The 19,214-nt window shown below is 41.0% G+C and overlaps 1 protein-coding gene across 12 annotated transcripts in view; it reads left to right on the top strand.

Annotated features, from left to right (window-relative positions):
* Rai14 (retinoic acid induced 14) overlaps nt 1-19,214 on the top strand; it is a 133,317-nt gene that overhangs the window by 70,494 nt on the left and 43,609 nt on the right. For 10 of the 12 annotated variants that reach the window (XM_015496375.2, XM_048802914.1, XM_048802913.1 and 7 more), the window contains one exon: nt 11,768-11,898. In XM_015496375.2, coding sequence (XP_015351861.1) covers nt 11,768-11,898 — 131 coding nt within the window. Of the gene's footprint in view, nt 1-11,546; nt 11,643-11,767; nt 11,899-19,214 lie in introns of those variants that run through there. The other 2 variants (XM_015496376.2, XM_015496374.2) reach the window with 1 other exon arrangement.

Genomic DNA, 19,214 nt, shown 5'->3' with positions numbered 1-19,214 from the left:
ACCCCCGCCTTTTGGTGATTTTTGTGTGTGTTTACTTGTCACCCAGCACCTAGCTGAATCATAAAACGCTAAGACAAGACATATTTGGAGAATTCCTTGCGGACTCTAAAGGTAATGAATGAGGCTTTGCATATGTGTAGCTCAAAGAGTTTTCCAAAGTTCTCCATGTTTGCCAGTGTCCTTGTTTTTGACTTCTTTGCTGCTCTCAATTAGAATCATGCAGTTCCAGAGTTAAGCCTTCTTGAGCTTGCCTGGGAGGCCCTCTGTCCTCTGGGACCTGGGGAGATGATGGCGGGGAAGCCTGTCTGTACACAGGCTCATCTGAAACCTCAGACAGATCAAACCCATATTGAGTGTCATGGCCCCTTGTCGTGTGCTCTTAAAAACTGCTGACCTCTGCCTTCAGATGTCAGGCATAAATAATTTCTTGGAATTAGATTTTTTTCCTCCTGTGGATGGATATTGGAGTTTATTCTGGGTTTGCTATTATTGGAGTATAGAAAGGCTATAACCAGTAAGCCCTTTCTTGAGAACTATAAGAGTTCTGTTATAAATAAATCAGTGGCGTCTCTTGTCTCAAACACATAAAAATATCCAGACTACTTAAAACTGACCTCTGATAACATTAAACGTTGTGCTTATATATGTGTAGTATTTTGATTATTTAAGTCATCTTCTATTTTCTGAAGCTTCTAATCCGAGTTGTAGCACATATGGGAATTTAGAATAATAATGGTGAGCATAGCTTAGCACTGGAATGTTCCCTCAAAGACAGAGAAAGTTCTATTTGAATGCAGTGATTCATTAAAGGAAAAAAAGAAAAAATTCCAGATAGATCTACTAGAGGGGTATTATGGAAGAATATGAAAGTTTTCCCATAGAGTATAATATGTTCAGGAAGTCAAATACATTATCTCCTGTTTTACATTTGAAGAAACTGAGACACAAAATTAAATAACTTCTTCAGGGTCACACATCTAATAAGTGTCAGAGGCAGGATTTGAACCCAGAAACCCAGCATCCAAGCTCTTAGCCCTGAGTTTTACATCTCTCTATAAGAGACATGAAATGGGAAAACCATATACAGGTTCAACATCCCTAATCCAAAAATCTGAAATGCTCTCAAATTCAAAAGCTTTTGAATGTCATCATCATGTGATACCACAAAATGGAAATGGGATCTCTGGTTAGTCATGGACAGCCATGGACAGTTTTGTATTGAAAGTAAGCCAGAGCAGTAGACAAGAATATTTAACTACCAGAGATGTTGGCATAAGAAGAGGGAAATGTGGCAGCAGAGCTACAAAGATCCATTAAAAGAGTAGAAATGAGCTAGAGAGACAAATGATGAGAGTCAGATCTCCTTCCATAGTTCTGTTAAGCATCTGTGCATGTCAGTGTACCCCAAGAGTTTGGCAAAGAGGAAGAAATATCGATAACAATGCCCAGCAAAAGTGAGAATCAGATCCCACAGTCATTTCAAGCTGCCCTCTCACCTGCTCTGGATCCTGGAATCTCTGCTTAAATCCCTCATCTCAGCGTCCAGTTGGGAATCGTCAACCAGCCCTCACTCCTGTCCTACCTACTCAACCTTCCAGTGAAACACCACTGGATACCACCAAAGGATTCCTTATGGAGTTGTACTTTCTACTCCCAGCTCAACCTTCAGAGCTGTCTGAAACCCCTTTTCTTCATTTCAAGGGGTTTCCTTTCCTGTTTCCCCCTGGGAGTTCTTGGGGATATCACCATGCTTCAAGCTTCTTAGCCACCACTGACCCTGCTTGCTTTGCCTCCTGTTTCCCTGAGAAAACCTAAAAGCCACAAAAGACACACTGTGACTTCTTCTCTACCACTGCATGTCGGCCCCTCCAGCCTACTACCTCAGAGGCAGAACCTGACCCTAATTTACAAAGGTCAGCTAGCCACCTGCCCATGCTGCATCAAGTGCACCTCGCCTTGCCCTCTTATCAGCGCTGCACACACACCTCTTGTATTTTTCATGTCTCTCTTCACTGATTCCTTTGCTTGCCTCAGTCTATAAACATACTTAAGTGTTCCTCATCCTGACTAATTCCTTTCTGAATTTTCCTTTCCATTGAACTGCCGTAGCTTTCTGCTCTTTTTTTGAAGATATTTTTTAGTTGTTGATAGACCTTTGATTTATTTATTTGTTTGTTTGTTTACTTTATTTATTTATATGTGGTGCTGAGAATCGAACCCAGTGCCTCACACATGCCAGGTAAATATACTACTGCTGAGCCCCTGCCCCAGCCCAGCTTTTCTGCTCTTGAGAAAATGAAGTGACTCGTTACAAGTCCCTTAGTCTCTGTGTGCCTCGGTTTCCTCATCTGTAAAGTAGGCTAATAAAAGTACTTACCTTGTAGTGTCATTTTTTTTTTTTAAGATTAAATGCAAGCACTGATAACTTTTAGTGAGTTTAGATGGTATTAGTCTCTGGGGGTTCATAGGGCTTGGTTCACAGTATTTGTGATGAAAGACCATGTAGTAGTTATTAGGTGTGTTTATGTCCTCAAAGTCTATAACTACTTGAGAGATGAGATTATTTCATATCCATTTTTTATGCCTAGGACTTCATGTGGTACCTAAGATATCTATCTATTTCTCTCTCTCTCTCTCTCTCTCTCTCACTTGAATGTAAATAGAAGAGTGGTTGAAACCAATTATTTGGAATATTTTTTTTTCTTTGAAAGGTAAAAGTGACTTTACTTATTGCTAGATTCACCTGTCTTCATGAGACTTTTACCTCATGTGACATGGCTTTTAATGTAATGTTTTAATGCTGATCAACATAACCAGAGAAAGGAATTTGGTAGGATTACGTGGAATTGAAGTATATTTACATTTACAGCCTGAGACAAAGGAGCCAGTGGAGAAGGGGTTAATCAGTAGTGGCTCCCTTAATGGAAGAAAAACAACAAAGCTCTTCAATGCAGAGCTTTGGGCTGAGTCCCTACCATCTGGTAGGAGAGAGTGAGAGCTGGGTTTTGGTGGTGAAGTAGACAGATGGTGGCCATTGGCCATGCCCTGGAACTGCCATCCACTGGGAGTCACAGTCCTTAAGGATACTTTAGAAATAGTATCTAATTACAGCTATGCCAAGTGCTATGCAAGAGAAGCACGGGAGTGCCAGCCCTGTCCTGGTGACCAGGGAGGGACAGAAGTACAAAGGGCAGGGGGCGGGTGGGGATGATTAGAACAGCTGGTGAAGTGGGTGGGTCAAAGGGACCTGCCTGATCCTGGATAGAGGTGTTCATGGTGATATTCTGTCCATGACACAGCATTCAGCATTTATGTGGTCAAGACCTTAGGAACCACCGACAGCTCATGAAAGGGAGGGTGATGGATTTCAGGGTGAAGAGCAGAGGGTATCACCTGCATGTGTGAATAATCTGAAATAAACGTTTCCCTCTGGAAAACTCATTTTAGATGAACTCATCAGCTGTTGGTCTAAAGGAACAAGTATTATATGGAAAGCTCTTTATAAAACTGCTGGGCTTTTAAAAAGCAGGAGAATATGCAAATGATGTCTTGGTAATTTTCTAGGTTTTCAATGAACACTAAAGACAACCTTGTGAGGCTTCATGCAGATCAATTTGCTATTTGTACTCTCTACTAAATGCATCTTACATTTTTTTTAGTCATTTTCTCTTTATTAACCTAAATATTACTCACTGCAAGGTCTCGGTCAGGGACCAGTCAGGAAACTTGCCTGCCCAGCTGAATTCTCTCCCTTCCTTGGTGTTGGTTCTCTGTTTCACTCACTTAGGTGACTTTACCTCTGACATTCTGTTTTCTAATTTTGGTATGTTTCTGATAGTGCTGTGTTTTATCTCCACAACTATATAGACAATATGGTAATGACTGCCAGTCAGGTGAAAGACACTAAGTAAATATTTGTTGAAGGAATGAATGGAATCTTGTATATTACTCTGCATCTAGTAGATATATAATAATAAGTACTGGCTGGTTTAGTCAGGGGAAACTGCTATATGAACTGAAGCTTCCCAATTTCTTGTCCTCTGTATTAAAACTTTGAAATGTGTGCAGTTTGGCAGTGGGGGCTGGCAGGAAGACAATCTGATATTCTCCCAGTGCAAACACTGTTTACTTTCTCTTTCATCTTAGCCTTGCTGATTATATTGGCAAAACAGCCTGCTCCCCATCAACTAGAGGGAAAAGTGCAATTTTTCCAAAATAATCTTTCAAACAGACGTCTTCCAGTAGCTGCTCCAGCAGATCCACACAGCAAGAGCTATTCCAATTTGTGATGGTTTGGGCTTTAGCATCTTTCCTAAAAAAAAAAAAAGTTAAAGAAACTTGTTCTATTCCTGGCTCACTGTGTGCTATTGGATTATTCTGATTGGGCTGATAAATTTCCAAACTCAAGCCTGCACGCTAGCCCTAAGTCAGTGACCACTGAGTTTCCACAGGTTTTTTTTTAGTTCTCCAGGATTCAAATCAAAATAAAAGAAGATGATGCCGTGTCTGGCCAAGGGCAGAAGTTGCCTGTTGCCAAAGCCCCTGCATTCCTCGCACAGTGGCATGGTGTTTGCTCCCCTGGATGGAGAGAGGCAAGGTTTTCAAAAGACTAAGCTTCAAGGGAAAACTCTTAAGCAAGTGGGTGTCATTTGGAAATGATTTGATGAATAGGAAACTTACCGGCCAGCCATTGAAACTCTCATTTGTGATATATTAGCAGGAATGTTTGGAGCCCACACTGAGGGTAAGGTCTGCCTTTCCCACATGCAGCCCTTCATAGCTGACACATTACACATGTCTCTGGAGCGTAACATATGGCTTCCTGAACTTGTAAATGTGGCCTCGTGTGCTCTATTGAAATTGTGTCTGTTTAAACAGTCTCCTGAAAAACTGAGCCATATTCAATAAAATAGTTTTGTATCCATGAAGGTTTCCCTAGAGCCCTTTAAAATGTGATTTCTAAGGAAAATAGTAGAAAATTTACCTTAAGGTATCACCTGCCTCTACATGGGTTAAGGGATTGTCAGTCCTAAGTTGTAAATATTGAAAGATTCATAGAGCATTAGTCAAGAAAAAACAGTCTAGATTTATATAGTTTATTAATAATCATAATTTGGGACATCTAATATGCTCCAGGCCAATTATGTATATTTATTCTAATTTTTAGGATAATTTGCAAGTAGGAGGATTTCCTGTATTTTATAGATAAAAGCAGGGATGCAGATGGCCTGCTCAAGATCAGCTTGATGGGAGGCAGGGATTAGAATTTCAGAAATTTAAAAACCCTTGACTCTGAAATCTGTCCCTTCTTTTCTATACCTGGGGCTCTTTGGTTGATTGAGCTACGTTTTTGCAAGTGCTTCTGCCAAAAGTTCATAGCTTTATCAGACTCTCCTGGTGAGTTCATGGGGCCTCTAAAAGATTAAAGACCAGATTTTGGTACCAGATTGACTTTATAATAGAGATGAAGAAATGGTAAGTAGGAATGTAAACCATCAGAGGAAGAGAAAGAAGACGGCATATGATTTAATAATTACTATAGAGAAACCCCCACACACAACAAGAATGCACAGTTTAACAAGTAGTTTTAAAATGAGGGTATGGTTGGGCATGATGGCTCACACCTGTGATCCAAGTGGCTGGGAAGCCGAGGCAGGAGTATCATGAGTTCAAAGCCAGTCTCAGCAATTTAGCAAGGCCCTAAGCAAATCAGAGAGACCTTGTCGCTAAAGGAAATATGAAAAAGGGCTCCCCAGCCACTGTGACTCCGTGGTTAAGCACCCCAGATTCAATCCCTGGTAGGAAGGAAGGAAGGAAGGAAGGAGCATCTGTGGAGCTACAAGCCAGTTTGGGAAACAGAGCAGTGCCCAGGAGTGTTTCCAGGTGTCCCTTCCTGACCAAGCATCCCACCCTCAACCCTAACCTCCAGCCTGATATATAGGGCAACCTTGTCCTTGCTTTTCTTTATAATGTTACTGTCTGTGTCTATTCCTAAAAAATGTGATTCCACTTTTCCTGCCTCCATCTTTATATGCATGCAATCATACTACTGTGGGGTTCTGTGTGTGGGTCTGCTTTCAACAATATTGTTTTTAATATCCATTCATGTCATTTTAGCTAGTTGTAGTAGTTTGTTCAGCTCATTACCCATTGTTTGACTCTTACAATCTACTTATCCATCTTCTTTTATTGGATATTTGTGTCATTTGTAAGTTTTGTCTCTTAGAAGCAATGTTCTTGCTAGTATTCTTAAACAGGTCTAACACAAGTTTCACATGCAACTTGTAGGGAAAGCCTAATGTTTCCCAAACTTTGTGGGAGACAATATACCTGGTTCTGCAAGGAGAAAGTGGAGAATTCTTCTTTTTCTCTTCTCCCCTTCCTAATAAGACGTTGTGGAGGAAGAAAATACATTCAAATAAATTCTCTGGTTAACCTTAGCATAGTTCCAGTTGTCCCCAAACTGACAGTAAGAAACATTGAGAGCACTTACTGAACCTCATGATTTCAGGGCTCCACCCCAGTTCACTGGATCATCTCCAAAATGGAGCCTGGGATTCTGCAGACTTAACAAGCACCCAAGTGGTTCTCATGACTGGGAGACTGGCTTCATTCTGATTGAATTTATGAGGCTTTATGAGGCTTTGGTCCTTAGTCATGAAGAGATGTAGAGAAAATATACATATGATTAAAATTTTGGAAAGTTGGCCTTTTGTAGAAAAGTTAAGGGAACTGGATTATTTAGCCTGTAAAATTTTTAAAATCTGAAACATGATTTAATAATTGTGTGCAAAAGAATGAAAGTTTTATAAACGGAAAGCACAAACATTTGCAAAGTCAAGAGAGACTTAGGTTAACTAAGAGAAAGAAACTCCTGCTAAAATCAGCATCAAATACTGAGCATTTTTTAGACATCAAGGGGGTAAGAAATAAAGGCTGCTGTCAGTGTCTTCAGGGAGCTGAAGACATGAGACAAAATGAACAAACATGAGCTGTCAAACAAAAGCCACAATGCAGTAATACATCAAGTCTAGACTACAGGCTTCAGTGGAGCTGAGTAGGTGGCCCTTGGGGACATGACAGAGTAGAGAAGCAGAGAAAGGTCACAATAAAAGGCCTGAGAGCCTGCAAGGCTTGAGCAAGTTTTAGAAGTTAGCCTTTACATAGGTGGCTGGACGGCAGAACATTCCAAAGCAGTGTCTTCCAGTGTTTTTTACTGTGATTCTCCAGTAAGAAACATTTCATATCATAGCCCAGTATACACATACATATAATAGACACGAGTTTTATAAAGCATTTAACCTTATTAAATGTGATTACTTTATGTTTTATTTTTTTCCTTTCGTTTTTTTTTTTTAATTTTTTATTGTTGGTTGTTCAAAACATTACATAGTTCTTGATATATCATATTTCACACTTTGATTCAAGTGGGTTATGAGCTCCCATTTTTACCCCATATACAGATTGCAGAATCACATCAGTTACACATCCATTGATTTACATATTGCCATACTAGTGTCTGTTGTGTTCTGCTGCCTTTCCTATCCTCTACTACTCTTTCGTTTTTAAAAAATATTTTCAGTTGTAGATGGACACAATACCTTTATTTATTTACTTACTTATTTTTGTGTGTGTGCTGAGGATCGAACCCAGTGCCTCACATGTGCCAGGCAAGCGCTTTACCACTGAGCCACAACCTCAGCCCTCTTTCATTTTTTAAATATGTTACATTAACTAATTAATATGTTGAAAACTCTAAGGGGACCAGGAGCCCAGTGTGGGGCCAGTCTTATGGAAGAAGTACTAATTAGAGGGGAGGATTTTCAAGGGAAGTAGTGACTGGTGACATAGTGCTCCTTAGAAGCCCTCCTCAATTCTGCAGTATGAATGAATTACTGTGGAATGTTATGGCAAAATTCCAAACTTCATCTCTTTATCCAGCCAACCCTACCTTTGGACGTGGATTGACAATGATTTTTTTGAGATTTCTCTTCAAAGTTTGATTTTGATTTAGCACTTTCAGTAGAGGAATGTGGTAGGGAACAGGCATTCACTTCTGGGTACCCAAAAGCAATGACATTCCAAGTGCTTCTTAAATGTTTTGCCTTGCATTGTAAGTGGCCATGCAGAATGTGGTGTATGGAACAGTTACAGAGGAAAGGAAGTAGGCAGTATTTCCATGGGTAAGTTTAGGAGGGGAAAGTGGTGGTACCTAGAAAGCTGGGCAGCGTGGTTATGGCCAATTATGTGTCTCAGAGCTAATTGCAGATAGACAGTGCCCTGGCCCAGGACTGAGAACCTTATAGCACTGGATCCAGGCAGTGGAGGTGAAAGGCCATCACCCATCACTCTGGGTGATGGCCGTTCACCTTGGAAGCCTCCCTGTTCAGAATCCAGATTTGTGGAGCAGAGGTCTAATTAGGACCCTCTTGCCCCCCACCTTGAGCATAGTTTTGAGACTAAAACTTTTACCTTCTTTCTGCCTTTCCCAACTGATGGTCTGCCCTCTCCCACCCCTCCAGGGCTTGCCTCTGCCTTTCCTCATTCTTTCAGATGGTTCCTTTCTCTGCTCAAACTCTAAGACCTTCAGAATACATGAGCACCTGTCATTTTCCCTATTGCTGCTAACCCTGAGCCCTGTCAGCAACCTGCAGATTGAAAGGTGTTCTAGATTATTTTTTCAGTATTTCCTTGTGGGAAGCCATGCTTTCTTTGCCTTTTCTCCAAGAGAAAATTAGTGTCCTGTCTGCTTGCAGAACAGACTTTAGATAAGAGGCTTTTTAGACCTAAAGGAATGTGTAGTTGACCTTGCCCTCCAAAGAGTAGGGGTGGGGGAACCTTTCATGGTGTGTCCTAGAAAGGTTGAACTCTCTGCAGATCCATGTGGAAGTGATTTTAGGGAAGCCCTACGATCAGATTTTTCTCTACTTAAAATTGGAGTGCCTTAGCAGAACTGAAAAGGAAAATTCTTTCATATGGCCCTTCCTTTGCTTAAGTAATTTCAGTCCTGCAGTCTAAGATTTAATATCCTTTTGATCTTCCCAATCCGGTTTTAATTTGGTCAGTTAGAGTTGAGGAAGGATTTTAAAAGACAATAATTTTCCCTTTTAGGATAACATAGGTGGAGATTATTCATTAAATGTACTTCATAAACTTTTTTGGTTTTTTGCTTGTAAAATACACTCTGGGGGTAAATTGACTACAGTCTTTCTCTAGTAAGAAAGAGACTTTTTGCTACAGTTGTTTTGTGCAGTCGTTAGTAAACCTTCCTACTCTACTAACAAATTCTTAGGCTGGGGCAGTGTGCTGCTTGTGTCTTCTCTGGAAGGCCTCATTTGTAATTGAAGACGCAACCTACTGTCTTGTTTGTGAGCAGATTGATTGTTGTGGAAGGAGGGTAGATGACATTGGTCCTGACACATTCTTACTTTGACAAGCTTGATGAAAGGAGCCATGTAATCTCTATGGTAGCCACTCGCTCCTGGCACATGAAGTCTCAAAGTTAAAGATGTGTGCACTAGGAAAATTTTCAGTACTCAGGAGCCATGTGTGACTCTGGGATTAGATTTTGCTTTGCTGAAAGACAAGGGGGCACTGTCTTATACGTTGCAAGATTAGCAGCACCCTGGTCTTCACCTTTTAGGTGCCAGTGGTCCTCCCTGATAGGGACAATCAAAAATGTTCCTAAAGCTTGGCAAATGTTCTTGGAGGGAGGAGGGCAAAAATCACTCTGGATGAGAATCATTGGCCTTGTGGCTACAGTATCGGACAGTAGGAACATAAAACGGTTCCATTATCATAGATGGTACTATTCTAGAATAATCCCTAGCAAAGTATGATTGGGGGAAATTTGCCGAGTAAAGATTTTGAACTTTTGAAGAATCACAGTGGTCATTCAACCCAAAGACTTGGGAAAGTGAGACACAGAGAGGTTATGGGTAACTAAGGGCACATAGCATGTCAGTCTACAGTTTGGGACTTCAGATTCTTGAATCTTAGAGGACAAACTGCTGATTTTCCTTCAGACTCACTCATTCTTACTGTGTTCCTGCACTCAGTGATGAACATGGGGGGAGAAAGAAACCCTGAAAAATGGGAGTGACCCAGTCCTGAGGCCCACAGATTTGCAATTCCTGGGCATATCTGCTGGGCCCACCTTTAATCTCTGACAGGGTGAGTCCTAATGGGTCTCCCGGTTCCATCAGCACAGAGATTGGGAACACACTCCTGGGGCTGTGGAAGACTGTAATCCTGTAAAATTCCCTCTTTATAGCTTGCCAATCTCCAATATTACCTCTGTCTGCTCTCTTGTCGTGGTCCACAGTAAGGCCTTTAATAGGAAATGCTTGTGGTTTCGTAATCTTCAAAGGTCAAAAGGAAACACAGAGCCCTAAAGATCTATCTGTAGAAAATTTTAGGACTGAGCATGCTAGTATATGTCTGTAATCCTAGTGACTCTGGAGGCTGAGGCATGAGGATTGCAAATTTGAGGCCAGCCTGCACAAGTTAAAAGATCCTATCTCAATAAACAAACAAACAAACAAACAAACAAAAGGCTGGGATATAGCCCAGGGATAGAGTGCCCCTGGGTTCAATGCCAGTTCCAAGGTGGGGGAAGGCACAGAGAAGAGAAGGAAGGGTTGGGAGCTTTGGGGAGGGAGGACATTGTCAGTCCCAGGGTAATGATGTCCACAGCTGAAGAAGCCAGAAAGTAGGATTACCTCATTGCCTGCTGCAGGGGTGCCTTGGAGACATGGATGTGCCCAGTGTTTTTTCTCCTTTCTCTCTTCCCTCAAATCCTTTATGTTTACACACCTTCCAGGCCCTCAATCCTTGATTCTATTCTCTCATCCTCTGCTTCACAACCTTCTGTGGCTCACTGCTACCTTCTCACACATTTGAAACAGGGATCATCTATCCCTAAGAGTAAAGCCTGTTTTTTGTTTTTTTTTTCCATGCACATGAAATTTTCACTGTAGCTGGCAGAATTACTGGGTTTAGAAGTTGTTGGTGGAGGTATTGCTGTTAGATTTTATTTTTTTCATTTTTTTTTTAGTTGTAGATGGACACAATACCTTTATTTTATCTATTTATTTTTATGTGGTGCTGAGGATTGAACCCAGTGCCCCCAACATGCCAGACAAGCTTCTCTACCAGCAAGCCACAACCCCAGCCCTTGCTGTTAGATTTTTAATAGCTTACTCAGGAAGTTGTTTTGTCTCTGCTGATACTTTGTTTAGTTAGTAGCCTGGACAACTACTTAAAATCATCATGACTCAAAAATCAAGGCCCAGTAAATAGGCGAGAAAGAGTAGCCATAAATGCAGATAAAGAATTATGTGTACTTGAAGCCTAGGGTAACCTTGAGCTATTGGCCAGTTGGATTCTGTAACACAGTGCACTTGAGTGAGTTGTGGACTAGGTCAAAGGCCAACATTCTCACTCAGGTGCTGGCTGTCAAGTTTAGCTAGAAATTAGCTAATGTATAAACTGACCTAGGTCTTCCTAAGTTGCTTCATCTTCTCAAGATTGTTAAAAGGAGTAACTATCACAGTTTGCTGATGGCCAATATATCACTGAACTGTGATATATTGTCTTTGGAGACACAGGCCTACTTGAGTGTCCCCATGGTGAAGGGGAAGGTATTTATAAAGTTGCCCATTTGGGGGTAGGTTTTGATTTGAGCCAGGAGGACCAAGGTCCTGTGCTTCAGCATGGCCGTGGCCCATGTTGTACATCAGCGCTGACTCTTCCCTCTGCTCCACAGACCAACGAGTGGAACAAGAATGATGACCGCCTGCTGCAGGCTGTGGAGAATGGAGACTCGGAGAAGGTGGCCTCTCTGCTGGGCAAGAAGGGGGCCAGCGCCACCAAGCATGACAGCGAGGGCAAGACCGCGTAAGCCAAAAACACTGGTTCCTGTGTCTGCCCATTCTGGGTTTCAGAATATTCCCTGGAATCCCGAGTGTCCATGAGGGAGTTTCACAAGTGCCTTATGGGGCCTTTGTGAAGTTATTGCTGTTTGACCTCCCACTCCCATGTTAAAACGTGTATGAGGATATTTTAATCTGGTTTCTGTCCCTTCTAATTCCAGATGACACTTTGAGCTTTCCCCTGAGTGGCTGTTTGTTATCCAAACATGTAACCAGAGATTTCACCAGAGAACAAATAGCACCAAGATTGCTACCAGTTGGTGGTTGGGAAATAAATTTTAAGATAAGAAACAGCAGAAAAGAGAAAAATAATTTTTTTTCTGTAACCCTCAAACCTTACTATTTATAATTTATGGAATCACCCCCTTCCATAACATAGATAACTACATGAATACTGTAGTATGATTTTGCTTCATGCCTTGCTACACATGGTACTCTTGCCTTCTATAAAAGTTACATATTTGAGTACAAGACTGTGTGTGTGCACTTGTGCATGTAGGCACCTATTTAGGTACTTTTATCCATCCTTACCCCCGTGGTATTGTAGAAAGGTCAGTGACTTTGGAGCTATACAGGCTTGTCCTATGGAGCCTATCACTTAAGAGTTATGTAATCCTTGAACATCAGCTTGCTCACTGTAAGATGGACATGATATTATTTAATTGCTAGAGTAATTATGAGTGCAATACAAGATACCAGAGTGGGTTGCCCTCAAAAGCAGGCTATGAGACAACGACTTGGGTGCCAGTAGTTTTTGACTCCAGAGATTCCAGGAAGCATGGGACACAAAGGAGCTCTGTGTAGGATTTGTTGCAGGGAATTGGGATGCTTTCCTGATGAGGGTTTTTGGTAATTTGTTTAGACTTAGAGCAGGAGTTAGCAAACTATGACTTACTATCTACTTTTATAAATAAAGTTTTATTGGAACACAGCCACACACGTTTATTTAATCATTGTCCATGGCTGCTTCTGCACTACAAAGGCAGAACTGAGTAGTTGCAGCACAGACCAAGTGGCACACAAGCCCAAACTATTTACCATCTGGCCTTTTACATAAAAATGTTTTGCCTAAGATTAGATGATTCAGAGTTATTCCACCTGAAGGGTAGGGAAAGTGGGGTGTATCTCTTAATTTCTTGCTCCCCAAAGGTTGAGTGCTGCTCCTAGGGGCTGTAGTGCTCCTTGCCAGAAAAGGTGCAAAAGTATATGGGGCACCCACAGCTATAGAACCTGTATGGAGAGAGCCATCACAGTTCCTAGCTAATGATAGGCACTTGACAAAGTCAGCTCCCTTCCCTTCTCATCCAAGATTAGTGGTTCTCCATCCTGGGAGCTTTTGTATTAGTATTACCCAGATGCTTTAAAAAAAAATACTGATGCCATGTGATACATCAATCAGCAAGATGTTCCTAATTGCTTGGTCTGGGGAGAAGCCCAGGAATCAATATTTTTTTCTCCTGAGATTTTTGGTGGTAGGCACTTGGCTTTTCAACTACTTTGTATACCTCTTTATAGCCTTCTTGATATCTACTCCCCCAGCCTAGCTTTGTAGACAATATTTTATACATGTCACAGCAGGGAAAGGGGAGATAAATGTTTGTGATCATTTTATCTAAGATGGTACTCACTGAAAAGAAGATAGAAAATCTGGATTAGCGGCTTAGCCACAATTATGAACACCTTAACAAATTTGTTCTTTTGGTTCGTATTTCTTGTGTACGAAATACATGACTAGACAATCATTTTCTACTCTCTTTTATTGTGGTAAAATATACATAACATAAAGTTTACCATTTTTGTGATTTTAAAATACACAGTTCACAGTGTGGAACAACCATCCTCACTATCAATTTCCTTCCCCATTCCCCTGGCAACCGTGAGTCAGCCATACCTGGATTTGCCTATTCTGCACAGTTCATATAAATGGAACCATAGAATATTGGTCTTTTGTGTCTGGCTTCCTTAACTTAGCATGTTTTCTGGGCCCATCCACTTTGTAATATGTATTCATTCTGTTCTCCTTGAGTAGTGGAAGTGCAGTTATATAGACATCACAGATCTCCCTGAACTAACTCCAGACATAGTTCTCACACCTCTGACTGTGCACTCACAAGTCAGCTATTTTTCATTTTTCTTTCCATGATACATAATGTGGAAAGTTAGAAGAATGAATGAAAAAGGAAGAGAGGAGGTAATTATTTCTCCAGTGTAGGATTTTCCATAAGCAATCATCTGTCAACACTTCATTTTTCTGCTTGGGATATTCCTTTTGAGGATTAAAGTTATTAACTGGTAACTGTAAGAATTTAATTTTTAAAGGCACCACAGAATTCTATCTTAGTTTCATAGTTTTGTTCAGGCCTAAGGGTCTGAGTATTGACAATAAGGTAGGAAACCTTCTTCCTTAACCCTTTGTCATCGCATAATAATACCAATTCTGGGGCTGTGTTATGAAGTGGACAGTTGGTTGCCTTGCCTCAGCCTGATCACCTTTGGAAGCCTGAACTTCTGTACTAAAGTTTAGTCTCATCTGTGCATCCTGGACTGAGTGCCCACTTGAAGATCTTCCCTAAGCTGTGGAGATTTTTTCTGTAGTTCCTCTTCTTTCCGGGTGCCTTTGGTTTGGTAGAATGTGAAATGGTAACATTCTAAGAGTGGCTCTGAGTTCATGTCAGAACCAGTGCTCTCCTCTGCTGGAGCTCTTGACTAGACCAGCCCTTGGAGCTGCCGGGGTGGCATGTGTTGATGGACACCTAAGAGATATTTTGCTTCTAAAGATAAGGCCCCATCACTCTTGAAAATTAGGTCCTGGACAGCACTTGGCCTCATTTTCTGCCTGCTCATTAAGAGTTTACCCTTCCTTTTATACAGCACCACATCAAAATTAGTCTGGAGGCCTATTTTCTCGAGAGCTTTTGTGACAGTACATTTTGTAATTTGGTATAAAAATCTACAATTTCATGTCAGCCCCAAGTCCTGATTTGGCTTTCAAGGTTGTCCCTGAGGCTCCACCCTTATCTAAATGTTATCTCCCAGTGGGCCTTCTTCTGGAGGTGGGGCTGCCTGCTTCTGTCCTCCTTTCAGGTAAAAATGGCCTCATATTTGCCCAGTTGTATTCAATGTCCAGTGTATTCCATTGTATTCAAAGAACAGGAACAATAGGAATGTTCCACCTATGAAAAGCCTTTGTTTTCTGACTCTTACACAACAGGGTAAACTCTGTGAGGACAAGGGTCAGACCATTTTTTGTAATGCTGGTCTTTCTCAGTATTCCATCCTTGTCAAAGGGGCCATTGAATTGCCATTTACTGAAGTGACTTTTCAGTGTGGAGAAAAATGCTCTTTCTGCTGAGAGTTGCTCATGGGTAAATCACCCAGAAGTGAGTTAACTTGGGATTGAGAGGAGAAAGGACTATTCCAGTGACTATCACAACCTGTACCCCCAGTTTCCAGGGCAGCTTAAATACAGAAGTACTTAGCCTGTACTTCCTAGAAAACCAGAGGACCCAGAAAGTCCCGAGAATGTGCTGGCAAAGGCAGCCATCTCTCAGACATTCTCCAGAAGATTCCATAAGCCAAGGTCAGAAACCAGATGGGTGATTTGGTAATTCCTTAGACTTTTTAGTTTCTTCCTGAAATATTTCCTTTCTGAGAAAGATAAGAAATTAAGTCAGAATTTTTTCTCCCTCTAGGACTGATCAAAGAGGGGTTAAAAAAAAGTAAAAGCAATCAAATGACTGGAATTCATTTAGGAAAGAGTAAAAGAAGGGTGGGTGTCTTGGTCGGAAGAGAAGAAAATGGAGCAGGGCAGAGTTATAGCTGCAGGCTGTGTTTATGGAGTCAGGCTTGGCTTGCCTCTGCCCCATCTGTTCTCTTTCCACGGGGGAGACGTGAGGAAGTGGAAGGATGTCAGTGCCCTGAAACCTCTTACCGGAGAAGAACCTAATTGTTTCAAGATGGTTTCCCCTACATTTGGATGTGCCTTTAATTAAAGTTATGTGTGTTTGTCTTAGGAACAACCAGACTAAATAAAGTCACTACTGGGACTGTTGTATTTGAACAAATACCTACCAGGACATGTGTGTATAGACTTTAAAAAATATATAGGTGTATACACACATGCACACACACACATGCATGTGCTTTCATGTAGCCCACGTTGCAGAAACCTGATCATTTTGGCTTTGAGAGCAAGAATCTGTGAAATTATTGTTAGATTACTCTTTGGAACTTAAACATAACGTGGGGGAAGTAGGCCTTGAAAAACAGTACAATAATGGGCTTTTCTAGCTAGTGTCTTGTTGTACTTTCTGTTTTCTTGTTTTTTCAGAATAGGCATGTATTAGAAATATTATACCAGCAATTCAGGCTTAGACATCAAGTCATACCACCTGATCAGCTTCATCCAGTTCTTCTCTCAAATTCATGACAAATTAATTTACCTGAAACCATTACCTACTATATATATAATTGCAGCCTCTATCCTTCCCTGAAAAATTACCCTATGTATTCCTAAGACCTTTTGACATTTGACGTAATGATATGCTATATCCATTCTGATTTGGGCCATGTAGATTTTTGACTGCAATAATAACCTCTCTTTGTACCTTGCAAGTATATTCAAGTGTTTGTGTTTCATGAATCTACTAGTTGGTAGGTACTCTTTTAGTCTAAACTGTTCCAAACTGTTGTGAACAGATTTTTTTTTTTTTAAAGAGCAGATATGGTCTTTGCCTGCAAGAGACATAATGTCTAGTTAGGAAGGTAAGACCAGTGAAAATACTGGTGAATAATTATAGTAATATTGCTAATCTGTAAAATACTGACCATGGGGGTCAGGACAGGAGTGCTAATGTGATACTGGGTAGCTAAGAAATGCTGCCTGTCTGAGATGTAAAGTGAGGTAACTTGAAGAATGAATGAATGGGTAGGATTTGGGTGAATAAAAGGCAAGAGGACGGTGTTGAAAAAGCAGGTCAAGCACGTTGAAAATCAAATGATACCAGTGCCATTATTCCCTTATTTAACAGCTTATGATAGCCAAGTTAAAGGCCCCCACTTGGCACTAGATCATTTATTCTCAACTTGACTTTCATTAGAATCACTTGGGCAGCTTTGGAAAAGGCTAGGTTCCACCCTCAGAGACTGTGGGTTTACTTGGTATGAAGTGTAGTCAGGGCAGAGGGTTTTTTGAAAATGATTTGAATGATCAGTCCAATATGAGAAGTCACTACACAAGGGAGTCACGTTTCCTAGTCTTCTTAACAGGTGGTACCATGATAGGTCACAAGCAGGCTGAAGACAGCTTGCAGAGCCCAGGTTAGTTTTTTCCTACACACACATACAAGTATATATGTAATGCCTGTGCATAAAATAAAATTTAAATGATAGCTACTTTTGTCTTAAATATGTTAAAATAACATAATTCCTGAAGTTTAAAAAGGTAACAGTGTTGTATGTTAAAGCAAAACATTTTGTTGCATAATCGTGCAGTGGAAGGAAGGTATATAACTGAAGTGAGGTGAAAAATAGATTTGCAAATGAGAAACTATACTGACAAAAATATTGGTAGGATCCCAGGATTTTTCATTTTAAAATGTTTCAATGTTTTCAAAGTTGAATTAAGTATATTGAATATGAAGGATTTTAAACACTCAAATGGGTAATTATTGCCCAGGGCCAAAACCCTCTGGCTTTGCCCCTTGCCTGGGTCATCTTGTGGTGGAAGGCACCAGCCCGACCTGCCCCCAATGCAGAGGTCAGGGGAGCCTGGGAAATATGGTTCACTGTGATACAGAGCAGAGCAGGGGAGGGGAGGGTGGATCTTGGAGCACACAGGCAGTGACCTGCCCTCAGTCACCACGCGAGAGGGCATGCTGGAGTAGGAGGTTCTCACGCTAATCGGCAGCCAGGCAGTTCACGGGTTCAGGATATAGGATCACTAGCACACGCCTGTCTTTCCAAACCCTCCTGCTTTCTCACCTCTGCTCCTGCCTTCCTAAATGCCCATCCCATGGAATTCTGTGTATTATCCAGTGATCGGTTTTACCACCTCTTTCATGAATTTCTTTGCTAATTTCCAAAGTGGAAGGCAACTGCCACTCTCAAATCACTCAGGATCTGCGAGTCTTGGTTACCTAAGTGCTTATCTCTGTTATCAAGCTACCAGGGTTAGAGCCTACCCTTTCCTAATTAGTAAGAAAGGAATTGTTATTATATTGGGCCAGGGGCTTTTGCCTGTGTCATCCATTCAGCAAATAGTTTATTTGTTCATCCCTTTTAGAAGACCTTCTCAGTTTCTCTCAGGTATTTCTCATGGGATATTCTTAGTCACCCTGGGATAAATTTATGAAAAGGAATGTGTGACTTGGAAAGGTTTGGAAATTAATACAAATCACTTGTTTTAACTGACAAGGCTGGAGTCTGGAGGTATATCAGTGTCAATAATATGCAAATAATTTGTCCTAATGGAAATTTTTTAAGGTCCAAGTACTATTCCCAGGCCACATTTGAAATCAGACAGTCCTGAAGAAAAAGAGCTATGGCTTAAATTAAATGTTGTGGGACCTCTTAGCTCTTGAGTACGTGGTCTTTCATCTGAGTGTCTCCATTGTCCTCCTCTGGAAACCCTGTCCCTAGAAGTATTATTGCTGATGCTATTAATTACCACATTGTGGGCACTAAAAGGACAGTAATGTTATTTTTATGGCCATTTTTTTTTACATCAGTCTCATTTACTAGACCCACTTAGCAGGGAAACGCAACAAATGTTTCCCTTTCTCAACCTGTCTGCTACATGGTTTCTACTAGAAGCAGTGATCAGAGTTGCTATTACAGTTGCCTTGGAAATTGCTGAAATCTGGTCTGCATTGGGACTTTTGGCTGGAGGGATTTCTTCATGGGTCAGTGGGGTTAATACCCACCAGCAGAGAGGAATTTACTTTTACTGGGCTTTTATAATTAGAAGCTATTAGACAGTACTGCCTTCTTTACCCTCAGATTATAATCTGAAATGGGACTCCAGACCTTTTAATCCTATTTTTAGGGTCACCCCAACTGAAATATTCCATGTGAGCCCATCCTCATTGAGCTCAGTGACCTAGAATTCAGATGTGCAACAAAGATGTGCCCAACCTTCCAACAAACAATTGGAGGGTTGGGCTAGAACCATAAGGTTTTAGAGCTAAAAAGGACTTTTTTTTTTTTAACATATAGACTAGTTGAGTGAACTGAATTTGAATGACTTTACTGGAAGATTGTATTCTTGTAAAATTTTCTCTT

This window comes from Marmota marmota, unplaced genomic scaffold, assembly GCF_001458135.2.
Source record: "Marmota marmota marmota unplaced genomic scaffold, marMar, whole genome shotgun sequence".
In the NCBI taxonomy this organism is placed as follows: Eukaryota; Metazoa; Chordata; class Mammalia; order Rodentia; family Sciuridae; genus Marmota; species Marmota marmota.
The sequence above is the reverse complement of the archived record's forward strand: the minus strand, read 5'-3'. Positions and strand labels throughout refer to the sequence as shown.